The sequence below is a fragment of the Pteropus medius genome, unplaced genomic scaffold (genome assembly GCF_902729225.1).
Source record: "Pteropus medius unplaced genomic scaffold, Ma_sr-lr_union100, whole genome shotgun sequence".
In the NCBI taxonomy this organism is placed as follows: domain Eukaryota; kingdom Metazoa; phylum Chordata; class Mammalia; order Chiroptera; family Pteropodidae; genus Pteropus; species Pteropus medius.
The window spans coordinates 13,968,997-13,989,766 of NW_024349797.1; the positions used below are offsets into that span (position 1 = coordinate 13,968,997).

Here is a 20,770-nt window from a genome sequence, read left to right on the forward strand (position 1 = left end):
ATATATTATCCTTCTGCCAAAAGAGTATCCATAACTCCCTTTTAAAATTGCATTCCTAAGCCCCTACCCCATTGACGCTCTGAAACTGAAAACTTTTAGTCAACAAGTCATGATGCTCTTTCTGTTGCTCAATTTTTAATATCTCAAAAAGGAGAATCAGATGTTCTGTATTTTTTTACCCTCCCAATGTAATATGAAGAGTGGGATTCTTACGCCAGAAATATCGGACATAACTTTAAACAGCTCCTGCCATGACTGGAGAGCATTTTGATTCCTCAAAATGCTGCCCAAAATGCTGTTCAATATTTCCGTGTTACATTATTATCGGACGATCCACCTGTGCATTCAGAACGTTGAACATGGGGTTAGGGTGCGCTTTCTACACATCCACATTTCATTTCATGCCTGGGAAGCAGAAAAAGCTTCCTAGGACTTCTTGCCCACTGACAGGTGGTAGGCATGTGCAAATCTCAGTGCTTACAATGAGATGGAGAAGGCTCTTAGGCATGGAGAAATAAACATTCATGCACAGAAAAAACGCCAGCCATAAATACCGCAGGGTGCTGATGGTGAGCAAAGTCAAGAAAGAACATTAAGCCAGCTTCCTGGTGACAGCAGAGGCTACATGGTGAACTGAAAATGCCCCCAAAATAAAGCAAAGAGAGGCCATCAGAGATTGATTCGTAAAAATCACATGTAGAAAAAGAAAGATAGAAAGCGAAGCCACACGTGATTATAATGTACCGCATTTTAATGTACTCTTTCCTAGTTTATAAGTGTACATCGAACCATAAATTAAACTATAAGTGAGAATTTTACTGTCACTGGATATTTAGAGTGACAATGGACCACCACTTATTACGTAACTACAATGAATAAAGCAGTATGCTGGAGACAGTGGAAGTTGTAGATAAGCTCATAAACTCAAAGAGCTTGTAGTATTTTATGGAGATAATCCTAAACTCTATATTTTTATTTATCGAGTAAGTCATTGAAAAGAATACACAACCATAAGTACTACTGAAATTTAGAGAAAGGAGACAAAGACTGACTATTCAAAGTAAAGAAAAAAAGGCTTTACTGAGCAGGATCATGAAGAGAGGACTAATTGGAACAGGTAGGGAGGAGGGAGAGGCTTTGCCAGCAAGAGAAACAGAAGGAAGTTTAAACACATGTCACACATTCAAAGGAATAAGCACTATGCCAAGGAAAACACAGGAATTTGGGACTAATGAAAGATAAGTCTGGAAAGGTGACCAGATGTTGGAGAGCCAAGTTAAATAGTTTTAACTTGACTCATTAGAGTCACTGAAGATTTCTGATTTTTTTGTAAAGATAGTGGTACAAAGTTTTCAGTTAAGTTTCATTTGTATTAAAAAGACTTTATGTTTCAACTTTTTTATACTAAAAACAGTCTATTATCCCACATTAATTCTATCGCATAAACAGTTTTTTCAGTCTTCATACCTTTTGAACTTCTGCCATTTGTAATGGGTAGAAAAAGTTATTTTAGTTATGCAAATACACTCGGTTATTTTAGAACACAAATATATAAATCATTAGAGATTATCAGCTCTAAGTAGAAAGCAGTTATGTTTTAAACACTGAAAAGAATCTCAAAATTTTAAATCTAAATAATAAACATTTATGAAACTAACTTATTCCTCAAAACCCTTCCCTCGGTAGAAAACTCGCTTTTCTTAATTTATATGGAGAAAAATCCATAATTAGCAGCCCCGAAGCAATCATCTATTAAAAATAAAACCTCAGAAATCATTGTTTCCCCCAATAAAACAAATACCTCCATAAAACAAGAGTCGAAAGTAGATATAGTAAGGCTTAGGGGAGATATTGTAAAATAACAAGATATAGCAAAACAATAAAAGGAAATGAAACATCAGCAGATATAGCTCAAGAGAAAAATAAAACCATAAAAAGAAAAAAAAAGGCCGTATTGGATAAAGCACAAAGGAGAACAGACATTGCTAAAAATATACTAAGAGACATAGTGAGCGAAGCAAGCAAATGAAATAAAAATTAATAAAAAAATTTAAAAGGAATTCCAACATAAGCATAATCGAGATTCTCAAAGAAAAAGAAAGTGACTCCAAAATGTTAACATTCGATGCATTATATATTTTTATTCAAGGACAATGGCCCAGATAAACATTTTGAACATGAAAGACACCAGGGAAGAGAGTTCTCATGATTCCTACTGGAGGGTCAACTCCAGCTAAGCAGAAACTATGGCACAAGACCTCCAGGTGAGAACTCCGAGTCCATTTAACTGCACAAGTAAAACTAAAACAAAAGAGACTATGATTGTAGAACAGACTGTGAATGCTATCAGTTCCGGTAATACACGTCTATTTAAAAACCACATTGTTTTTATTCATGATAAAATCGCTAAAGTAAACACCACTAATAGTTAGGCAACAATTCACAAACCTTCTAAAAATCTCATTTAGTTCTTGGAACACCCTCAGATTTAATGAATGACACACCAGTGTTTCTATCAAGTTATAAAGTCAAATGATTCTTTGATGCCTCAGGCCCCGTCTTTTTTAATTGTTTGTTTTGGTTGTTTGGTTGTTTAGTTGGTTTTATTGTTGTGGTTGGTTGGTTTGGCTTGTAAAATGAAAGTGTGATATGGGCAGGTACTTCTGAAAGAGACTGCCCTTGGTCTTTAGAAGTTTCTTTGGGAAGAATCTGGCAGACATTGAATTGAAGATTATGAAAGTGTCTTCAGTCATTAAAACCACTGATGACTCTGATCTAATTAGAACTCTGCCTCTCTAGTTGCCTTCTTTTAGTGATTTTCAAATTCCAGCTTTCTTCTGGGCAACTGTGGACCTACCCGGGTAATGAACTCCATTTACACTGGTCAATTAGTCAAAGTCTTCTCAAAAAGTGAGTGTCTAACTTTACAAACATTAAATACGTTTGCATTTCTAACAGCCTGATTTACTTTTTTCTATTTTTGAAAATTGTTTGCACCACCAAAACAGAAAGATGCGTGGATGTTAGACATCTCTATTTCTTTGGCCTATTTCAATTTGCACTAAGAGAAAAAATTTTTCTCTCCTTTTATGGTCTCACAACTTCATTTAACACTTACTATGCATCATTTATGGTTTGGGGACTGTGGTGCTATAATAATAATAACAGAATTACAATTTAAGCAGGGCATGTTCAATGAACTAAAGTGCCTGTTTGGTTTTACACTGCAGTTGACTCCAAAATGTTTTGATCACACAATCCTTGGAAGGATAAGATCCTAAGAATATACTTATTTATAGCTTATATGTACATGTGCTACTATATTAATAAACTATGTACATTATAAAACGTAATACAGAAATTCTAAAGAATTAAAAACACGAATATTTTATTTGTTAATGGCAAATGACCTTTTGCTGTCACTAGAAATCATTAATCATATTTATCAAGAACATGATTTAATATACTTTATTATTTCTGAACATCTCAGTTTAGTCCTTTGTGATTGAGTAACTTGTTTTTTAATACTTGGTTTTAATGGCCATCAGAGATATGTAGTGAAGATATGTAGATATGAATGGAAAAAGAGAATCATGGCACTGAGTCCCTCGGTTTTTAATTCCATGGCACTGAGTCCCTCAGTTTTTAATTCCATCCTCCCATAAGGAAAAGGTTTAGGGGTGTGTTTTGTTGTTGTTGTTGTTGTTGTTATTGCTAACTGGCCTTCAGCTAGCAAATATCCATCCCTCCTGACAGCTGCTCTTGAAAACATTAATGCTATGAAGTTTTTATATTTTTAAAAACTATATTCTAAAACCACTAAAACTTTGCAAGGTTTTTTTTTCTTTTTTTTTTTTGGCACTAGATTGGGACATCCCATATTCAACTTACTGAATATGCAGGTGTGAAGGGTTTTAATAGGTGACACAAACCGTTTTTTTCTTTTTAATCACATTTCCAAACACCTATTTTCAAAAATGCTCTCCCAGTGGCACAGGTTTCTTTTGGGAAGCAGTTACTTTCTCACTCATTGCTTCTATATTTGAGTGCGTTTTTCAGAAACTTCTATGAGGTAGCTCCTACTGAAACCACTTAACACATGAGGGTCAGCAAATCTGGACACTTGTCTTTTTGTAAAAGAAAAATAAAGTAGCAATTCTTTGTTCTTTTGTTAAAAACAACCCCTGGGAGTTAGAAATACATTTGACATTCATCACTCATCTCATCACAAAGTGTGTACAAAGATGCTACTATATTTTAAAAAACTTGCTGTTCCAGAATCAACTAAGTAATACTGCCCTATGGCAGTTCGTCAGCATGTGGCTTTAACTCCTTTATTCTTCAATAGTTTGCTCAGTAACTTGTGAATGATGCAGCAAGAGAATTTCATATACATCTGTTAATAAGTTAAGTGCAAATCCTTATCTCGAACAATCTGCTTGATAGTTTCTAATGGGCAGGGCTGACTTCTGGTCAGATTTCACAAAATTACTTTTGTCTCAAATGGGAACACCTACCAGATGTCCCCAAATATTCATTCTCTCCTTCCTCCTCAGTATCAGAAACTCAGAAGGCACATAATTGCCCAGAGCAAAGACTATACTTTTAAGCCTCTCCCCCACACAGTGATACATGGCCTTGGAACTAAGTTTTGGTCACTGGGATGTAAGGTCAAATAAATGGATAGCCTTAAAAGGAGAAGCATATCTTCTGTTCCCTTTCCTCCTACCTTGCTGCAATTGAAGTTTGATAGCTGAAGTTTAAACAATCCTTGAAGCGAAAGGGAGAAGCCAGGTGTCGAGGCAGCCAGAACAACAAGGAAGGAAGAATCCGGGTCCTACATGACTACGTGGCCATCAGATCAGCCCCGGACTGCCCACGTTTATGTGAGAGGGAAGTACACTGCTATCTCTTTTGAGCTTTATCATTTTGGCTTTTCTGGCTCTCACTGCTATACTGAACCCTAATCAATACACCAGGTAACAGGGCTGATCAAGAGCCCACATTGCCGATCAGAGAAGCGGCAGCTCTGCCATCTTCTCGTGTCGACATGTGCTTGCTCTATTCATATCACCTTCAACCTGCAGTTTGCTAAGAGAAACTGCTTTCGAGCCACTTGCCCTGTTTGTCAAGATTAGTTCATAAAGGTGACATAATATATCCTTTAAATCAACCTTATCAGATATGCATGCACTGCAACACGTAGCAAAAACTTTGAAAGCAAATGAACGAGAAGGCCACCATTAAGTAATGCCAACTCTTCTGTCTGGACAACTCAAGAACCTTGTGTAACCTGTGCCTGATGAAATACGGGACACGAGCACAAGAACATCCAAGTTAAATACTAAAGCTTCATTTTTTCTGGTCGACATGTAAATATATGAAGAAGTTCTATTTCGTTCCTGTTTCTCTCCCACCCCTGCCAACAAGTGTTTTTATACACCTCCCTGGTGTGCAAGTGCCCCACTGTCAAGGGTATGGGTGCATCGATAGCCAACTATAAAATTCTCTCCTGATCATGACAATATGCAACGAGATGAAAACGTTCTGAGTGAAAAATCAGCATGAAGATAAAACTGAAAACTGGTAAAAGCAAATGGTAAATCGAGGGCTATATAGATGGAAAGATTTTGGTGTCTTACCTGAAAACCTCAAGAATAATCCTTTCTGGTAACTTGGGAGCCACCTGTTTAAATGCTTTTTGGAAATCTTCCAAAGTTAAATATCCACGATCTATTTGAAAACAAAATATAAAACATTCACTTACTTCTATTAACCCTATGAACTGTTGTTATTTTAGCCATAAAACTTGCATAATACTTTTATTATTAGAAGAGCAGAAATGTATAGTTGATTTTACACGTAAGGTAATCTGAATTTAAGAATCAAGTACTACTCTGCTTCAGTGCAGTCCCAGGTGATCTCGAAGGCCCATGCTACTTCTGGCCCTATCATTTGCAGATTCTCTGAGTCCCAGCGAAAGGACTACTGAGAAATACACTGCAATAATGGCATTAGGCTTCAATTCTTTGTAAAATGCCAAAACAACTTATTTTTCCAAGTTCACTTTTTTCCTTGCTTGGTACTAAAGTATAGTATAATATTTATATTATATATAAGATAATAATAATTTAGAGGGAAACTATAACAGCAGCCAAGATACTGAATCTGGACTCCCTAAGTATTTTCATCCTATGTGATCTGTGGGGCCTAGCGGGTCTGAAGCCACTCCTCTCAGCCACTCCCAATGTCAGATAAGAATTCCTCCAATCATGTGTGGTCAAAGCAGGAGTCGAAGGAGAAGCCACAGGTCTCCACCACTTCCGTAGGTGGCTCATGACCTATAACCCACATGGCCAGTCCTTTTGCTGTCCACTTTATAATCATAGGTACAACTGTATAACTGTAAATATTATTTCATCCATGGTAAATGTCAAGAATTGAAGATCATGATGGAGAAAAAAATTCACACTAACATCTAAGGTAACAGCTAATGAACACAGTAAAATAAACGTACAATGATATTTATTTGATTCACTGGATATATGTTCCCATTTGGCTCCTTAACAGCAATTTTTAATATCAAAACACTTTACAAAAGACTTACAGTGCCTGTCAAAAGCTGTGAAGATGTGTCTTATTTCATTCCGATATAGCTGAAGTTCCTTCTTTTTCCTTACAAAATTTAAAAACTCCTCAAGTGATATACCTAAAAGTTGGGAGAAAAAAACTGTCTTCCTCTTTAAGAAAAAAAACAAAACACAGTGATGTTTTTCACAAAAATTTATCTTAATTTTGGCAAACAGTATTTATTCCTAAAGATCCACAAAGTCAAAAAGATAGTTTGCTAAACGCTAAGTAGGCCCAACGCTAGCAGTCAACGGCCAAAAGCGAGACATGGTCATAGTTCCCTGGGCTTCTCCAGGGGATAAAGGAATGATGACCTTGAAAAAGTGTAACACTCTTTCTCTAAGAGATCTAACAGACGGGCCCCAAACTACATATTAAACGAGGTCTCATAATTTTTCTTTCCTTCTGCCTCTTTGATCCCTTTTCTCTTAGCCAGATGTCATTACCGCAGGGTTTTTTTCCAACTGGGAGATCAGGGCGAAGAAGTAGTTTCTCAAAAGTCAATACCAATTGCGCACCACAGATAAAGGTGGAGAGAATGTTCCATAAACAATAGGGCTGGCACCGTCCCCAGCCTTGGGTGCACTCCACGACTGTTCTGCTGCCTCCAGCTCTGCTTCCTGTGATCCTCATAATAAAAGAGCCCAGCATGATCACATGAGATTGGATACTGTGCTTACAAAGTCTATTAAAATGAATTCTAATGTGATCTTTGTAGTAGGTTTAAAGAGCGGAGCCAAGAATTTAAACATTTCAGTGACCTGAGCCCTAAATATATAAAAAGAGCAGTTCGTTTTTATACTCAGGATATCCATTAAAAAATATATCACTGTCTTAAAAATAGCCCCAAATCGTACAATAACCACATGCTAATTTCCAAAAACTCACACTCTTTTCTTTTGGTGAGGTGATGCTGAGCTGCGTACCTTTCCTAAAATAGTTCTAAAGGTTGAAAAACCAGAGAAAATAGTGCTCTTAATTTTCCACGTTTTTCTTATAAAGATTTAGACACCAAAAAAGTCAGTCTATCTTTGTGTTTAAATGATTCGCTTACAACTCTTTGGAACCCACTGTGTGCCAGGCACTGTGTCAAGCTCTGGAAAGAGAGGGGAAGAGAGCACGCACGTGATTCCAGTCCCAAGGGACCTACTGGCATACTGGGGGAAACAGTGATTATACAGTGCACGTAATTATAAATTGCGGCATGTGCGATAAGGGGAAAAACAGGAGGTTGTACGAGTCACAGGAATCCTGCAGAGTGGACTCGTGAGGGAGCGATCTCTTCGAGAACGTAATATTGAAGCTAAGAACTCAATAAGAAGATACTAACTGGCTAAAGGATGGGGAGAAGAGCATTCCAGGCAATGGGAACAGCGGGTGCCAAGGCCATGGGGTGGGAAGTGGGAGAAATGAAAAAAAGGCCATTGTGGCTGGGACGTAGTGAGCAAGAGAGCGATCCATGACAGGGCTGGTGAGGGGGGCAGGGGCCAGAATGCACAGTCCCTTATGGACAGCAGGAAATGATTTGGTTTTTATTTAAGTTGCAACGGATAGCCAATAAAAGATTTGAATTAGAAGTGACATGATCTGATTGAAATTTCTTAAAGATCTTTCTGGCTGTTGCCTCGTAAAAGAAGTGGGAGAAAGCGAAATGTAAAAAGGGAGACCCGTTAGGAGCCTGTTGGCAGGGGACGTGGTTGCTAGGGTGCTGGCGGTGGGAATGGAGAAGTGGAAGGTTCCAGACGTTTTGGAACAGATGAAGGGTGAGAAAGGAGATGTCAAGAATAACCCCTAGGTTCTGGCTTGAGTACATGTAGCATTTTCCTCCATAGCAGTTAGGGTATGTTTTGATGCGGCTCCATTCTCATCTAATCACCTTTGTGACTGGAGAACATATTTAAAACTGCTAGCTGAGTTTAAAACTGAAGTCATCATGCCATGTTCCCACAGGATCCAATCTGTAACTTGAGTGTCGTGAACACCAAAAGCTAATCGATTAAATAGCATCTAGATTAACTGAAATCCTTGAACGAGGTATCGACTGATCATGACACGTATGATGAAGCCCTTCACAGTCAAGCCCCGGCTACCTTTCCAGCCTCCTAGCAAATTTCCCGATGCTTCCCCAAGTCGACTGGCTCTTTCACACCTGCACAGCTTTGCAGGTGTTGGTCACATTGCCTGGAGTGTGCACTGTCCCTCTCCTCCTAGTAACTGTTTACATCTCCTTCTAGGTGCAACTAGGGTCTTACCTCCTCTTTGAAGGCTACCCTGATTCCTTTCACCTGAGCCCCTTTTCTGTGACCCGACAGCCCTGTGTTTGTAACATAATCCTAGAATCCACTGGTCCTTTGGTAATTATATGGCCAGACATCAGTCTCAGAAACACTGAGATAAAGCATTGTGTATTGTTCACAGTTCTATCCTAAGTGCTTGGCCTGATAGCTTGCATGTAAGTAGGCATTCATTAATGTTTGTTGAATAAGTAAACAAAATAATAGAAATATATTTATATTTCTAATAGAAACAAAATAATAGAAAGATATTATCTCTAGTTTTCAGCAAAAAAGCATTAAAATGTGTATTTTAAATGATCTTATAACTCTGTAAACTGATAGCAAAAAAGTAGGTCACTTTTTATTCACATAACCGGCAAAGTAAATCATCATTTCAGAAACCTGATTTCTAAATACATACGATATAGTAAAAAACAAACAAAAATCAGAGGTAAAGAAAAAGCATGCGTAATATTTGTTCTTTACTTATCACTGCATCTGATTTAGGGAAATGATAAGAAAAAAGCACAATTCCATGGTTAAATGTGTGAGTCACAAGAAAAAAAAAAAGTACATGAATGGTGATAAGCAAATTACTAATTCAGAAAACTCATCCGTATTTGGAGCTATAAAGTCGTCAGTTCTTTACTTCGTAACCTTGTGGGATAAAAAGCAAATGTTCTTTAGATTTTCCTAGGAGAAAGTGTATATGGATTTCAACTGTATGTTTATCACCACTTAAAAAGAGAAATGATATAGTAACATAAATAACTCTGCATAAGAAATTGAGTTGACAGTATTTTCCCACAGGATCATACACCTTATTTCTTAATAATCCAAAAGTCATCAAGTAATATTAAACCACATAAACGCATCTCTGCTGCCTCCCCGTCGCCGCATGCCCCTAACTTGATCTAATCTTCCATGGCAACACATATCCGAATGCAAGCCCCTTCTCTAAAAAGGACAAAGTTTTCATTCAGCTTGGCTCTCACACTGTAGCAGTATGACCACTTTCCAAAGCCAGTGCATAATGGTTTGCTAATCTTGAAGCTCTGAAATGCAAACGCATTGAATGTAGTTTCGTACTTCTTGCTGCTCTTTACATGGCCTAGAAATAGAGGTCCTCCTACTAGCTCCACCTGCTGTAACAACAGTCAAACCCAAAATTACCACTTCACAAAGACTTTCAATAATTCTATTGCCATTGGATTTCATAACCAATGAGACGTGCATTGCCTGTGGCCACCCTTGGAGTGAAAGAATATGTTCAGACCATTCTAACTTCAAATACAACATTGGGTCTCCTAAGTACACTCCTCCCCTAATCACCGTTACCTAAACACACCTTGCTGTAGTTACACATGAGGATGACAACATCAGGAACCACCCAGACCTGCGTGTTTATCTGAGTTTATGATTAATCTGTCAGCAGAAGGTGTTCAGAAGGTGCTTTGGCAGTTGGATTCTATCAGTAGTTTGCAGACCTTTTTTTTTTTTTTTAAATAGCTGTAGGGAAGCCTAATGGGTAGAGGGGATGAGGCAGAGCTATCCCGTTTGGAGCGAGGTGGCTACCCACCACCCCCTGGCCAGCAGAGCCCTTGCTGCCCCCATAGGCCCCAGGATTGAGGATCACGCCTTAAAGGCCATGGGGGCCAACAATCTTTACAAATCCGTCCAGAGTCTGCAAGTCCATGCACTTTTCACATCACTGAAAACGTTTCCTTCCATCTTATAATCCACTCTGGTAAAATAGACCCTTTTCGTGTTCTATAATGAATATATATATTTTACTTTCCAAACTACTTAATGAATGTATTATAGATAGACTAGGAATGTTATCTTTTCTATTTTTCTGTTGTTATTTTTAAGCCGTTTCCTACGAGGATAATCGTCTTTCACTACAGGGGTGGATATATTCAAAAAGTCCAATAAAACTAGATAAATATTTTCCTTGAACGTTTCATTATGTATATATTTTTTGTGGTTCACAGTTCTAAGCTTCAGGGTCAGTGCATACAGAGAAATCGTCTTGAAAATGAAGTACCAGTCTAGTTTGCAGCTATCACAGTGAGCTTAAATTAGAAACTGCAATAAACCTGGGGAGAGTGAAGGAGAAAACAATAAAAATGCCAAGTTATTTAGACTATGAGTCTGGTCCTAGGTTTAACAGAAAAGAGAGGGTTCACGTTCATCGTGCCACATACTAATATTTCCCAAGACTGAAGATGCCTAAAAATGAGAGTTTAAAAGGATTAAGTGACCTTTTAAAAGATATAATGCAAGCCTTCTCTAGTTTGAGAAATAAAATTTAGATTGTGACTTCTGGAAGCCAGAAGGGAAAAAAAGATAAAATATGTTCACATAAAAACATTTTAAGGACAGAAGGTGAAAGCGGCATCAATGATGGTGAGTTGTCACAGAACGATGGATAAGTCAATTCAGAGGACTAATATTTTCCAGCTTCTTGCATAAAAGGGAATAAGAGGAAAAGAATCTTCCATAATGGAAGAGATCAAGTTTTACTATATCATTGGGAAGGAAATGAAAAGGAAGAGTAAAGCAGGTTAGAGCAGAATAATCTGAACCAAAAAAAACCCTATTTCTATCAAATGCGGGCAGGAATCGTTACCTTTTTTATTATGTACATCTCCTGCTCATAAACCTGCAAAGGTTCTTTGATGTTAACAGCGCAAAGTTCTGATACCTTATTCTGGAATTTAAAGCTTCATTAATCCTTCTAGGCAAACCGGTCCTTAACCCTTCCTTCCCAGCCCTTCCCAACTCTCAGCTTCCATCAGGTCAGCTTACTCTGCTGAACGCCATTCGTGCATAGGCATGCACTCTCCTCCTTGCTGGTTCGGGGGGTAAAAATATTCCAGGGAAGGTGGATCCTGTTTATAGTAGGACTCATTATTAACGAGCTGATACTTTGGTCTGCACATCTGAGGTGGGCAGGGAAGGGGGGCATTGTAAAATGAGGGGCAAGGATGTGGGAGAAGAAATTTCGGCCACTGAGGGTACACAACGTGGAGGAAGAGAGTCTGTGAGAGAAACTCTGAGAAGCTCTGCAGGGTTGGTATGCAGAAAGAGCCCCCCTGCTCCCAGAGGAGAAAGCCCTAACCTGACCTTTTCCATTGTTATCTGTGGGGAGTGAGTGATAAAGCTCCTCTGTACCATTAACAAAACACCTCAGCAAAGTCTACACGTTTATGGAATTGCAGTGTGCGGGTACGTCTAAATTCAAGCTGAGTTCTGCACCCACATTGGCATGGGCAGAACAGAGAGAGCACCAGGAGCCGGAGGACAAGCTAACAGGTGGCATCTGCACTGCGTTCATTCATTTACTATGTTCTCTCTCCTGCTAATCCACCTTTTCAAATCTCACTCATCCTTCCACATCTGGCTCCGGCCCACACCTGTGCAGGAGAGGAGTGTTGACCCCACTAAACTTTCTAGAGGTTTTCCTGTGTATAGGATCTATGTGACATCTGGCCATAAAAGAAGTGACAATACTTACTTCTTTCATCTTCCCTAGCCCACATTTTATTTTTTTAATGTCATTAGGTCAGTGTCTGTGTCTCCTAATTCTTTTCTATCCCTACAATGATACTGATTCAGCATCCTCCAAATGGGTAAATAAATTTAGGGATGACTATCCGGGCAATACCACAAAATAGTCCTGGGATTATGATTTCAAGAACAGGTAACCTTAATGTGTATGGTTTCCTGATTATAGAAAAGAACTTAGAGGTCAACTGAAATCTGAACAAACAAAACTTTGCCATCCCATAGTCTTAGTTGCTAAGTGGAAGCCCAAAACGACAAAACATACACAACAACAAAAGGCGTTTACATAAAACTTGAAAGACTAGAAAATGGAAATTTTAATTTATCAACTGTCTTGTTCAAAACAAGTCAGAAAAAAATAAATAAAAGCATACAAGACGACTGGCCATTAACCTCAGCATTCACGAATTACTTTTCAATTGAACTGACACTGCAGAGCATGACTGAGTCAGTCTATAATCACCTTTATGATGAATCAATCTCTTCGATTTTCCCATCTTTCAAAGTTAAAGGTTAAAAGTTCCTCGAAAGCTTTTTCTTTAAGCATGAAAGTAAAATATGTTCATTGTTCTAAAAGGGCAATAATATAAGGAAACAGTAATGGGAAAAGAAAAAGCTCGATCTAATCACCCAGTTAAAACAAAATTCTGACGTACTTTGTTCTGGTTTTTCCCTCAGGCATATTTTGTATGGATCTGGGATAAAAACACACAGACAGCTGTGAGAGGATTCAGTGGGGCAATGTTCATGCAGTTCTCAGCTGTTGTTATTCACGTAAAATGCTCTACAATTTACCCCACGATGCAGTCAAATCATCTGAGCTCACACATGGTCTTCGCCTTGCATGGAGTTGCCCAGACATGGTTGGTGTTAAACACTGGCCTATACTGAGGAAAGTTTAGGGAACAGCCTCAACAACTTTCACTAATGTATATATTGAACAGTTTGTGGATATCAACATCCGCTCGTCAGTCTCCTCTCTATGAGACACCATGGAAGAAATATCCCACATCGAGGAACACTCGTCTCTCTAGAAAAAGAGTTTCTATCGCATGGACAATGATCGCTGTACTTGGTTGTGATCCCCGTCTGCTCTGAACACTAGGTAGCTCAAAACCAAATTTGACATCAACCTCTAGCAACTGCACAGAAGCTGCCTTTTGGGTACTGCCTCCCTCCTGACTTCATCTCATGGATGAATTAAGTTCCTAGGGGGATCGAACACTGGCCTCGACTCTGCCACAGTACAATGACCGGTAGGGCCCATGGGACCATTATAATCAAAGGAAGGGTTTATCGAGTGGTCGAGAGGGTAAGTTTGGACATCAGACCACTGTGGTCTGCTGCTTATTAGCTGGCTGTGCCACCCTTTGCAAATTAGTTAGCCTCTCTAAACTTCAGGATTATTATTTTAACTTATAAAATGGAGATAATCCTCATGTCATCAAGTTGCCTTAAATTTAACAATCTGTGCATCATCACAGAGTCTGGACATATTAAGCTTAGCTATAATATCTATAATAATAAATACTGCAACACACGTAAAAGTAGTTTGTAAACAAATAAGAAACCATCAAATGCCAGGATTAAGGTATTTTATTATTCCTCCCTGGATCCCAGTTTCCTTATTTTAACAAAGGGAAGAGATGAGTTTTCAGGTCTCTTCTAGTTCCAAACCTCATTCTCTGTGCTTAGAGAAGATATAAAATACAGCACAGAACAATGGTTGTAATGCAATAAATCCTATGAAAGAAGTAGCAATAGCATATTTTGGAACCAACCCCAATAGTGATCTGCTGCTTCTTTAAATAAATGGCTTGAATTTTTTCTCCCAAAAATATAATTTCTAGTTCCTGGTGCCTAAACAGTCTTTGCTAACACTCATTTGCTTGTTAGGTTATAGGGATGAAAAAATGTTATTAGCACCTTTTTGCTACTCATTCTGGCTGCCCTCAAATTCTTCCAGTGTGACTTTCCTTGAGACATTCTATTCTTATTTCTAAGAGCTTTGACGTAACTTTCCGCTCTTAATTTTTATAAGGAAACTCTACAGAAATGACTCACATTTAGACAAGACCAGAAGTTCTTGGGAATCAGGATCTGGGAATCCAGGTGTAGGTGCTCTGTGAAGTGTGTGCATCGCCAGGACTCTGCCGAGTCAGGGTCAATCCAGGTGAGTCTGGACCTCGTCCAGGAAGCTGGGCAGCAACTGGGCACTGCACAGAGAATCCTGGCATGCTGGAGACCTGGCACAATGTTGTCTGGATGTAAGAAATGCTACAGCTAGCAGAATTCCCAAGTCACAGCTACCCAGAAGAACTTAGGAAAATTGACAACCTGAATAAATAGTTCCCAGAAAGCCAAGGGCAACATTTCAGTTCTTCTTCAAGATGAAAACATTAAGGAGAGAGGTAACACATTTGGAAAAACATTTCATCTGTGCACAAACCCTCTTCCTGCAAGGAAAAGAACATGTAAATATGACATGTCACTGAAAGAGAGATAAGAGGGAGTTCACGGTCTGAAATTGGTTCAGTATCGAAAAGCTCTAAGAGAAAATAATGTATGTTAGCAGTAATCAGAGTTCAGCAGAGATTTCTTGCTAGGGTGGCTATTTTACTCTTTCTCTTGGATGCTTGTGGTCTTGAGTCTCCCTTCAAGTGAACACAAATTAAAGGAATAGAGGAACACAATTTAAGGAACACAAATTAAAGGAACACGATTTAAAGGAATAGACTTATAGCCAGCATTCTAACTCTCTAGAGTTAGAATGCTGGCTATAAGTCTATTCCTTTAAATCACGAAGTGATGCTTGAGAAAGTTAATTTGACATTGCTATTGAGACCAGAAGAGGAAGGGGAAAGACTGGGAGCTTACAAACTAAGGCAAGTCCTTTCACAGTAATCTTGGAGCAAGGTGCTATACTTGGTACTTATACCTTTCCTATACTTCAATCTCTTTCCTCCAACCCAATCTTCCCCTGAATTTCTCCGATGACTAATTTACTTCGTAAACTTTTAAAAACATATTTTAATATTATAAAAAGATGCTGTGAAAGGAAGCATCCTAATGATTCGATTGAGAAGTGGATGTGAGAGTAGACGCAATATCCTTGATAGTAAATGCAAGGAAAACCAGGCGGGAGCAGGTCTGGGGGCACAGCATCAAAGTCAAAAGCCCTCAAAGGGAGACTATTTTCAGTATCAAAAAATTCCAGCTTTGAAGCAATCCCTGGGCCATAATGAATTGAGAAAATGTTCCATAATAAGGCAGCCTTCACTACGTATGAGAATTCAGGCACAGGACAGACCGCGTGAACGTGCAGGAGCTCTCATTCGAAACTTACAGCTCCAGCATGCATCCAAACTCGGAGCGGATGGAAGGTCCAGCACTGCCACAAATGTTGAGAGCTATCTCTGCATACAGTCAAAATTCAAGAATTCGGGAACTCATAAAGGAGATTTTATAAATTTCATGAACATATGTTCAGCCACAAGTCAAACTTCTCTCAAAGGTTGAGGAAAAAAAAAAACATAGAGGAGAAAAGTAACAATGGATACTTGCAGCATCCTTTATCCACAAATCAGTCCTCCCTTTATACTGGAGCACTCAGGGAAGAAGGTGGGAAAACCTTCTGCCAGAATTTACCCTTCACTGTATGCCAAAGTAACCATACAGAAGAGAAACTATAAGAATGGAACATATGTGGGAAAACCTTTTTATGAAGTCATATCTTACCAAATGTGAAATAATACATATTGGGGGAGAACTTAAGATATTAAATGTGGGGAAAAGTTCTGCTGGAGATCAATCTTTACATCAGAGAACTCAATAGACCCGTAAAGAACGTGGGAACTCTTTCTTCCAGAATAACACCTCTCTGTACGTCAAAGAACTGGTTAAGGAAAGAAAACCTATGTGAAGTCAAATCGTTAATTCAGAATCAGAGATTATACAGAAGGGAGGAAATCTATGAGAATAATGGATGTGAGTATGCTTTCTGATTCGCACTTCAAAAAAGTATCAGAAAAGTCACAAAATGAAGGAACGCTAATATTAATACGATGAGTTGGGAAAGACCTTCATCTAGACTGAACCGCTCATTGGCCATCGGGGACTCCTAAGAGAGAGAAATGTTATCGAAGCAAAAAATGTGGGAAACATCCGGAAGACAGAAATCTTTGTAGATAAGATATTCACATAGAAACACAAAGAAAAAAAAATGTAGGGAGATCATCACCAAGAAGTTATAAGTAATTTACATCAAAGAAACAATATTTGAATAACTTGAAATTCCATCAAGATAGGGAGTATGCAAAAAACACCTTCTCCTAGCAATAATATCGTTTTAAAATCCATGTTTTATATGTGATACCAAACCTTGTATACGGAAAAACAATCCAATAAACTCTTTTGTGAATCTAATATTTATAAATAAAAAGAAGAGTTTTTAAAAGAAAGAAAAAGTCAGACCAGTCAAAAGAACAGAAGAGACAGCTCGAGGAGGCACTCAAAGGCCAAACCTGTGTCAAGCTGAGCCCTGAAAGAATTAAGTACAGCAAAAAATTATAAATCATTAAAAACATACAAATTCACAAGTCCATGCTGATGAGAGATAGATAGATAGGTAGATAAATAGATAAGGAAGAAGGGAGGTCTCTTGATTATGGTAAAATGCCAACAGCTAACTGAAAGAAGCACTGGGCTTAGAAAACCATTAATTTGCAACCATTATGGCAAAAACTGGATCAAACAAGAATCATGAATGAATATCAAATCTAGGGGGAAATTTTGATGAGAAGCAGAATATTTGCAATGTCTTAAACATATCTCTCTGTAGACTGCTTATTAGTTGCAAGAGAAGAAAATATAAAAAGGAAATAATACGATGGAGCAATTGGACAACGTCTTGGCCCGTGATAAAAGTTAATATTATCTAAGAGAGACGGATGGACATTGTATGCCTCCAGATGTGGCACCTTGAGAGCGACATATGACAGAAACAGTATTATGGTTGAGAATACTAAACTTCATTCGAATTACAGAGGAAATCAGGCAAACATAAAATGAGGACTGTTCTTAAAAAACAAAACAAACCAAACCAGTGAAGGGGGGCTGTTTCTTCAAAAATATCAATGTTATAAGAAGGCAAAAAAAAAAAAAAGTCTACAGAAATTTTCCAGATTAAAGGAAGCTAAAGACACATGACACTAAAGAAAAATTCCTATAATAAATGAGGAAAGATGCTGCGAAGGATATTATGTCAAGTGACAATAATGAAACATAGATGGGAACTTATAGTCTCAGTATAAATTTGTGAAGTTGATAAGTGTGCTGTGGTTATGTACGGTGCAGCAAGAGGAAGGGGTGGTGGTAGAAAGTACACATGAGAAGGCAAATGGGGTAAAATTTTAACAATAAGTGAATCTGGGTAAAGGGATACAGCTATTTTCTATACTATTTTTAATTATTTCTTAAAAATGTAATTTTTAAAAAGCCGCACCAACATGCTCTGGACCCTATCTTCTCAAACAACAGGTATTTCTTTCTTTCTCTCTCATCTTCCTTTTCCTGCTGCAGTAGGCCATTCTGAGCTTAGAGATATCATCATGTTCCAAAACAAAAAACAGCACCATTGTGGACCTACTGAGACTTATCTACTCACATTGTCGCACCTTCTCACTTTCCAACTGTCTTTAACCCCCTCCAGCATGGCCTCGCCATCACCTACACTGAAATTTATCTTGCTACAGTCGCCACACACCCCGGTTGCCAATGCCAACGGATCCTATTCAGTTCTTATGCTCCTTCTCCACAGCATAGGTGCTTGTGGTAACCACACCCTCTTTCTTGAACTATCCACCTCTTGGCTTTCTTTCTGTCAAAGACACTTGGTTTTTGACAGAGGTTTTTCCTCCTGCCCCTCTGCCTCTCCTAAGTCTCCTTTTCCATTCCTCATCCTCTACCTGACTTCTAGGTTATCATTCCTAAGTTCTTCGTCCACTGTCTCGCTAGGTGATCTCATCCATTCGCGAGGCTTCAAAACCATCTATATGCTGATGATGTCCAGATTTATTTCTTCAGCCCAGAGCTTTCTTCTGAAACCCATTGGTTGAACCTTCTCAAATTTAACATATTCAAAATTGAACTCTTGGTCTCTTCCAACCCCAAATCTTCTCCGCCACTTTTCCCATTTCAGTAAGTGTTACTTTCGTCCATTCAGCTGCTCAAGTCAGAAAACCCAAATCATCCATTGGATGTTGAAATTATAAGCAACATTTTTTTCTTTATGTTTTTCAATGGTTTAAAATTTTCCTACAATAAACATATATTATACTTATGAATACACAAATTAATCAAAATTAAAAGAATGAAAACTACTTTCTTTGAAATGGAACAAAATAAAAATGTGCTTAAACACAATGCTTTACAGTTTCTATATTTGCTTTTAAATTTAGTTTTATGAATGTCTAAATAAGGGTACTAAAAATTAGTATTAACTTTTATTAATTACCGGAAGTGTCTGGATTTAATGAAGACATCACAGAATTGGCTTCTATCTAGAAAAAAGAAAGAATAGGACATATAATTTCATCAAATGTTTTCACAGTGCAAGTTCTTAATTCCTGGGGTGTGGGGAAGGGATGTATTTTAGTAGAAACCAACTTCGTTGAGTCCAGCAGACAAGTAATGTCACAAGACAGCTATAATACTCACTTTATGCTTTCATCAATATCTATTAGACACCAGATGCTAATCTACTACAGACTCTAATGATCTCTAAAACTTTACTTCATTGACCAAAACAGTGTAAGCCTGTAAAATCGACTTGGCTCTTACATATATAGTATAATCTAAAAGGTAAACTTCCCATATTAGACAAATACAGAAATGGGCTCTATGGCTTTTTTTTTTCTTTCTGATTGTAAAAGTAACATCATGTAGAAAACAAAAAATATAAAAAGTTATAAAGAAGAAAAAAATCTTAAACCGACCTTCCAATGAAAACCACTGTTAACATTTTGGCCTGTCTAGCTTTTTCCCCCCTATACATTTTAAACATATTTGAGAACAGACTGTATATGAAGTTTGGGGCCCTGCCTTCACTAAATATTAAAATACAAGCATTTCTCACATTGTTACGAGGGGAGCATAAACATTATGGAATTAGAACCGGATTAGTCCTTGGCCGGATTGGACATAGCTTTTCTACCCTGGACTCCATGCCCAGCACTTTCCTGGTTCCTTTTGCCTCCCAAGATGGCTCCTACTCTGTATCTTCTTCTTGGAGCCCCTGCCGGCCCTTAAATGTTGGTTCTCCTCAATGCTCTACCCTCAGGCTACTGCCCTCCATCCAGTGCCCTTTTTTGAGCTACCTACCACCTGTAACTAAGGAGTCCCACATTTATCTCCAGCTCCCACCTCTCCACTCAATTTCAGATTTCTGTGTCTAAGAGAGGCAGCATGATGTGAGAGATCTTTACCACCATAACCTTGACACCAGCACAGTATTTAACAAGTGAATGCACTTGGAATGCTCACAGCCTCCTCAAATTTAATGTGCCCCCATCTCAGTGCACTGACTTTCCTACCCCTGAATTTTCTTCCTTGGTGTCACAGCACCCTCTTACGGACACCACATCCAGTCGAGCACCGTGGAGTAACTTCCACCACCATAAAGTGCTCCCAGACTTTTCCTGTCAGAAGGGTCAGCTCCTCTAGTCTAAATAATGCCTGGACTCCTATTACAGTTACCACTGGACTCAGACCCTTCTCCTTGTCACACTCACTTTCTGTTCTTTCTGTTCTTCTCCTAGTATATATCACAAAGTTTTATAAGTCTCTCTACGCTAAATTGTAAACTGCTTCAAAATAGGGTTTATGTTTTACTCACTTTTATATCTAATGACTAGCCAAGAGTTCTTTTTACTAAATAGGAACACTTACTTAATAAATTTAATTGTGTAAACAATTGCATAAGTGTATAAGTGATTTATTATTTAAGTGCTCTACTGCTTCATGACCTGCATCCAGTAAATATTTCATTTGCTCAAAGGCAAAACTCAAAAATAAAACCCCAAACCTAAACCTAATATAAAAGTAAAAATCTGTTAAATTTCACACAGGGTACACATTAAGTGTTATTTACTTAATAAAAAATCATTGTACAAATGATTGATAAGTGTATTGGTGATTTCCTATACCAGCCCTTTACAGTTTAGTGATCTGCAGTCAATAAACATTTCATTGGATTAAAAAATAAAATCCAAAACCTCAACCAGGTATGAAAAGTA

The 20,770-nt window shown here is 38.2% G+C and overlaps 1 protein-coding gene across 7 annotated transcripts in view; it reads right to left on the reverse strand.

The window, feature by feature from the left end:
* The window catches only part of EFCAB11 (EF-hand calcium binding domain 11), a 118,342-nt gene that overhangs the window by 95,247 nt on the left and 2,325 nt on the right, over window positions 1-20,770 (reverse strand). For 4 of the 7 annotated variants that reach the window (XM_039883998.1, XM_039884000.1, XM_039883996.1 and 1 more), the window contains exons 3-5: window positions 18,991-19,036; window positions 6,608-6,709; window positions 5,643-5,733 (exon numbers count right to left, since the gene is read on the reverse strand). In XM_039883998.1, coding sequence (XP_039739932.1) covers window positions 5,643-5,733; window positions 6,608-6,709; window positions 18,991-19,036 — 239 coding nt within the window. Of the gene's footprint in view, window positions 1-2,115; window positions 2,302-2,360; window positions 2,710-5,642; window positions 5,734-6,607; window positions 6,710-18,990; window positions 19,037-20,770 lie in introns of those variants that run through there. The other 3 variants (XM_039883995.1, XM_039883997.1, XM_039883999.1) reach the window with 3 other exon arrangements.